This window comes from Canis lupus, chromosome 13 (genome assembly GCF_011100685.1).
Source record: "Canis lupus familiaris isolate Mischka breed German Shepherd chromosome 13, alternate assembly UU_Cfam_GSD_1.0, whole genome shotgun sequence".
Taxonomy (NCBI): Eukaryota; Metazoa; Chordata; class Mammalia; order Carnivora; family Canidae; genus Canis; species Canis lupus.
Window position 1 is genome coordinate 38,577,036 of NC_049234.1, and position 6,000 is coordinate 38,583,035.

The window sequence follows — 6,000 nt, forward strand, 5'->3', positions numbered from 1 at the left end:
TAGGAGGCCCAAGGGGGGCGCGGAGGCAGGGAGGGCTGGAGGCAGGAGGGGCTGGGGGGAGGCAGGGAGGGCTGGGGGCTGGGGGGCAGGGGCTCTGGGGTGGGGGGAAAGGGCTGTGGGTCAGGGAGGGCTGGGGATGCGGCCCTGTGGGCAGGGGGCACGGGGGGCAGGGAGGACTGGGGACGCGGCCTGGCCCTACCCGCAGCTCAGGCTCCTCAAAGTAGTGCAGAGACAGGGTCTTCAGGTCATGGGTGCCTGGGTCATACTCCACCACTGACAGCTGAAAAGCAGGTCAGAGCTCACCTCAACCCCAACCCAGCAGGCCCCCCACCCAATCGCCCACCACCAGGCCCCCGCCTACCTTGGCGTCCTTAAAGCTCAGGAGCAAGGCGTCCCGCTTGGCACCCGCCAGCTGCACGCTGGCCATGGACATGACATTGCCGAAGAAGGAGAAGGAAGCCACCAGCTCCAGCTTTTCCCGGTGTTCTCGGTGGGCCTTTCCCTCTGGGGGATAGGCTGGTGGGTACAGGTCTGGGCCCGGCCCCAGCCCCCACTGTCCCAGGCCCGTGGCCGGGGCAGCCACCCTCGTGCTCACCTGTGCTCCTGTCATTCTTGACGGGTGCCTGGGAGGGGAAGAGGAGGTGGGCAGTGAAGCCGCGCCTGGCGGCCCCAGCCCTGCCCGAGCCCTCGCTGTGCTGGGGACCACGCTCCCGGGCACTTGCAGAGACAGCCGTGCGCACCTCAACGCAACGTGCACGGACTCACGCTCGCAGCCGGTCCCCGACTTGGCCACAAGGCTTCTCAGGAAGCCCCGGGCTCCGGGGCTGGCAGTGCTCAGGGTCAGAAGCCGGACACCGAGGTGCCCAGTTGCCGGCGCGACCCCCAGGTCACCCTCTGGGCCCAGGCACAGCACGGGCCCCACCTGACGGGCCGGGCTCCTGGCCTGAGCTGCTCACTGGTCCCAAGCAACTGCCCCCCGCTCCCGGATGTGCAGGGTGCCCAAGGCACTCGGGGCGCATCCCCCCCCCACCCGAGGGCAGGAGGGTGTTGGTGCCGCGGCCCCAGCCCATGGGGAGCAGCCCCACGTCCTCCGCCGGGAGGGGAGCAGCAGCCGCGCTTGCGCCTGTTTCCTCCGCAGAACATCGGCCCCAAGCTTCATTAGGTTTCACGGTAACAGGCTGCTTGGCTCGGGCTGTTCTTTACTCACAGTTACTTAAAACACACTTGGAAGTCATCGCTTGGAAACAAAGTAAAAGGTTTTTTTAAAGACTTATTTTTAAGAGAGAGCGAGGGCGCGCGCTCACGTGGGGGGCAGAGGAAGACCGAACCTGAAGCCGACTCCCGGGCCCACCGGGGCTCGAACGCACGCCCGAGGTCACGGCCTGCGCCAAAATCAACAGGCAGGCGCGCCCCCCACTGAGCCTCCCAGGCGCCCCAGAAAAGTTCTAATAATGAGAAAAAAGCCCATTTTTAATACTATGCTTGTGCCCTGGGGAAAACATCCCTAGAAGGGCTGCTCGAGAAGGGCCGCGTAACTAACTTGCTACAGGAGAGGCACCTTCGGCCTCCAGGACCCCAGTCACAGCCACAAGAAAACCCCCAGAGCCACTGGAGGGTCCCAGGAAATTCAACCTAATGTTTCAGAAACGACAAACTTAACACCAAATGAAACCAAAACATGCACTGGTCCCCGGCTGATGGCACCTCAGGGGGTGTAGACCCCCCAACAGCAAGCATGTGCAGACAGGAGGGACAGGGGGTCGCGGCAAGCTCCTGACCTGTCCGCAGGGGAGCCACAGCGTGTTGTTCCAGGCGCACACGCAGGAAGGACCCCCGTGTTCACGGTTAAGGAGAAAAACCCTATGCTGTTTCAGCGAATATAATAAAGTGTGTGACGGGGCTGCCCGGCGGCTCAGCAGTGGTGCGTCTGCCTGCGGCTCGGGGCGTGACTCCGGGGTCCTGGGGTCAAGCCCTGAGGCGGGCTCCCTGCTCCACCGGGCGTCCGCTGCTTCTCCCTCTGCCGCACCCCTGCTCGCGGGGGGGTCCTGCGCACGCTCTGTCTTGCTAATACATCAAATTTCCCTTTTTAAAAGGGAAGAAGGTTGAGGCCATTATATTGATGTTGGACAAACTAGATCTTTTTTTAAAAGATTTTATTCGGGATCCCTGGGTGGCGCAGCGGTTTGGCGCCTGCCTTTGGCCCAGGGCGCGATCCTGGAGACCCGGGATCGAATCCCACGTCGGGCTCCCGGTGCATGGAGCCTGCTTCTCCCTCTGCCTGTGTCTCTGCCTCTCTCTCTCTCTCTCTGTGACTATCATAAATAAATTTAAAAAAAAATTAAAAAAATAAATAAAAGATTTTATTCATTTATTCATGAGAGACACAGACCCAGGCAGACGGAGAAGCAGGCTCCCTGTAGGGGGCGCCCGATGCAGGACTCGATCCCAGGACCCCGGGGTCACGCCCGGAGCCCAAGGCAGACACGAATCTAATGAAAAACCAATTGCAACTTTGAAAGACGTGAATTTATAGATTAACCTCAGGAACATCTCTACAAGACCGACATCTTGCACCCGTAACCGTAATGAATTTTCTATTTCCTTGGGTTTCCAGGAATTTCACTGAAGTGCTGTGTACTCCCCCAGAGGTCACGGGGCCTTTCGTGCTGCCCACGGCGCCCCTACAGCTGCCCCAGGCCACGGCTTCCCTGCTGAGCTGCCCTGACTCCCCCCTCACCCAGAGGGCGGGGTACCAGCCGCCCCGGCCCCACGCCCCCTGCCTCGAGCTCCGGGGCTTCCCCATTCCTGTCCCCCCCATTCCTGTCCCCAGGGACGGCTGTTCGCTCCTGCAGCCTCTCCCAAGGCACAGGCTAGGAATGGAGTGGTGCCGGACCCCGGGCCTGGGGGTGACGGGCACCTGCCCCCCAGGGTCCAGAGCTGAAGTAAGACGCCCCTGGAGGCCAGCCTGCTGCCGGGAAGACCAAGCTAGCCATGCGGGCAGAGGCGGGGAGACGGGGCACCTCCACGGGGCACCTCCAGCCTGCCTCAGCCCCCAAGCAGAGCCCGGGCGCCCCCGAGCCACCTGTTCCGCGGCAGGATCTACACTGAGCCCCAGCCCGGGGCCTCGCCACTGCCTCGGCGGCTGCATCCGCCTCAGACTGCAGATCGGCCGACGCTCCTACAAGGGACTAACGACGAGCACCCGCCATCAGCGCCGCAGCCCCGGGCGACCCTGAAGATGCAACCACTCGGTTCAGCCCCGGCCCACCGGCCACGACCATCTCTTCGGTTCCCTTTGCGCGAGCCTTTACCCTTCAGGACACATCCCCGCCCCCCAGTCACGAGTCACCAGGGCCCCCGGAGGCTCGGCAGCAGGGACCCCGCATCAGGCCTGCGTCTGCAGCTTCCCTGGGCTCAGCCTTTCTCCCGCCTTCCCGGCCACGCCTCCTCCGACTCTTCCTTGGCCTCTTCTCTTCCCAACCCCTCAACCCTGGGGTACCCCACACCCCAGGTGGCCCTCTTCTGGGCGATCCCAACCAGCTTCGGATTTTAAAGAGCCCAACTTCAGCCCCTGCCCAGACCGCGCTCGCGACAGGACTGCCGTCCCCGCCCTCCCTCAGCCTCACCGGGGCCGCGCCACCGCCACCAGCGCCCCCGCACGTCTGCAGAGCTGGAGTCCGGGGCGGCCCCAAGAGGCCCCGCTCCCAGGATTCGTGCCCCGCGCAGCCTCTCCCACTGTGCCAGGGCGTCACGTTTACTTCGGGTTACGAAGACACAGTGGCCGCTTGGTGACTTTCTGTCGCCAGCCTTCATTCTGCAGGAGGCCGCCCCGTGGCGACCCACACGACGCAGTGAGGCCTCCTCCCAACAGCGGGGTCAGTGAGCAGCAGAAATCCAACCCCGACAGAGCCTTCAGAGGGTGGCAGCACTGGCCAACATCTAGAATGTGCAGGAGCCACGCGGCTGGGCCATTCCTGGCTTCCTGACCCTCGGAAACCAGAGACACTTCTGCGGTTTTAACGTTCTAAGTTTTCGGATACCTCGTTGGGCAGCAGCAAGAACTAACAGGATGTCCATAAAGGAGCCCCCACCCCCCTCTCCCCATTCCACCTTCTTCAGGTCAGGTAACAGCAACTCCACCCCTCCTGGTCCCCAGACCAAAACTGGGCCCTGGCAAAACATGGGCTCCTCATGCCTTTGCGTCCTGCATCCTGTGCATCCCGAGCCTGACCGCTTTCCAACACCCCCACTGCCCGGTGCTCCCGCTCCTGACGGTCTCCCTGCAGCCCCATCCCCCACCGACTCTCCAGCACAGCACCCAGAGATCCTGTAACGCCCGGGTCAGACCACTCCTTAACTGCCCGTCCAAGCTAGCTCTCAATCCCTACGATGACCTGAAAGGTCAACATGCTGACCTTTCCCATCCTCGCTCCATTTCTTTCTTTCTTTTTTTTTTTTTTTTTTAAGTAATCTGTATGGCCAATGTGGCGCTTGAACCCACAGCCTGAGATCAAGATCCACCAGCAGTCCCTTCCTCAGGGCCTCTTGCAGATTCTTTTTTTTGAGAGAGAGAAGGAAGAGAGGGTGGGGGGGGCGGAGGGAGAGGGAGCGAGCCCCAGGCCGACTCCCACCCAGCACGGAGCCCGAGGCTGCACGGGGCTCCACCTCACTACCCTGAGGTCGTCACCTGAGCTGGGATCCTGAGCAACAGCCCCTACTGCCTCGCCTACAACCCCTACAACAGCCCCTACAACCCCTCGCCTGAGGCCTCCTCCTTGCCTGCTCCAAATTCAGCTTCGCAAGGAGGCAGAATTTAACCCCACACCTGCCCCCCATCCTGCTCTGCTGGTCTGCACAGCACTTTCAACTCTGGCCCGCGACATGATGGGCCCTGTCGGGTCTGTCGCCGCTGGAAGGGCGGCAGGTGTCTGTGCCTGTGGTGCCCCCCAGGCCTCCGCGCAAAACCAGCGCGTGATACGCATCTGTAGGAGAAACGAGTGAGTGGATGCCCGTGGGCTCTGAACCCGTTTGTAGAAAACACGACGGTGCAAGTGCTTGCGGTCTGTCCCTTAAAGGCCACTCGTGTGGGAGGGAGGACTTCACAGGGGGCGGGCCTGGAAGCCTACGGGCGGGGACCAGGCGCCCATCACTCCAGCAATCTCCGCCTGGGTGGGCTCGCTCTGCCAGCCCCATGGTCTCCACCTCTTCGCACTGCGCCCGCGGGAGCCCCGGAGCTGTGCGTTTTTAGCCCCAAGATCTCTCTAGTTTTGACTGAAACCCTGACGGCAGCCACATACTGACGTCAAAGCGGCTGTTACCCCAAAAGCTTAACCTCAGGGCACCTTTAATGGCACGTGTTCAGTCTCACAGTCGGGCTTTAGGATCCGAGCTCAGGTGCCGGATCCCGGGGCGGCCGCGCGGCTGCGGCACAAACAAAGCCACGTGTTGCGAGCGGCCGCCGCCAGGCCCGACCCCCACCCCGGGCCGCGCCCCCCCCCCGGCCCGCGACCCCAGAGCCTCCCCGGAGCTCCCGAGGCGGGCTGGCCGCGCGGCCCCCACGGTGCCCCCTCCCCGGGCCCGGCCGCCGTCTCCGCCTCGGGCCCGCCGTCCGGCTCACGGCCGCACCTCTAGCCCCGGGCGGCGGGCGCAGGGGCGGGGGTCGGGGGCCGGCCCGGGCGCCGCACTCACCTCGGCGTCGCGGTTCAGGCGGTACACGTAGAGCTGCGAGGTGCCGGCCACCACGAGGTTGCGCTCGCTGTTGTTGAAGAAGTTGCAGTACATGGAGAACTCGAGGCCGGTGGGCGGGTGCGCCTGCTTGTACACGGCGTACATGGCGCCGGGCCTGCGGGGCGCGCCCACGGTGAGCGGGGCCGCCGCGCAGGCCCCCCCAGCTCCCCCGGCCCCCCGCCCACCTGCCCACCTGCCGTTGGCGCGGCTCGCGGGACCCGGTCGGCGGCGCACTGGCCGGCGGCCCCGGAAGCTGGGCGCCGGGGTTCCGGG

The 6,000-nt window shown here is 64.2% G+C and overlaps 1 protein-coding gene across 2 annotated transcripts in view; it reads right to left on the reverse strand.

Moving 5' to 3' along the window:
* The window catches only part of CPSF1 (cleavage and polyadenylation specific factor 1), a 13,150-nt gene extending 7,150 nt beyond the window's left edge, over positions 1 to 6,000 (reverse strand). For both annotated transcript variants that reach the window (XM_038555836.1, XM_038555835.1), the window contains exons 1-5: positions 5,921 to 6,000; positions 5,689 to 5,842; positions 596 to 623; positions 362 to 504; positions 200 to 280 (exon numbers count right to left, since the gene is read on the reverse strand). In XM_038555836.1, the coding sequence (XP_038411764.1) occupies positions 200 to 280; positions 362 to 504; positions 596 to 623; positions 5,689 to 5,832 (396 nt within the window). In that variant the 5' untranslated portion in view covers positions 5,833 to 5,842; positions 5,921 to 6,000. The remainder of the gene's footprint in view (positions 1 to 199; positions 281 to 361; positions 505 to 595; positions 624 to 5,688; positions 5,843 to 5,920) is intronic.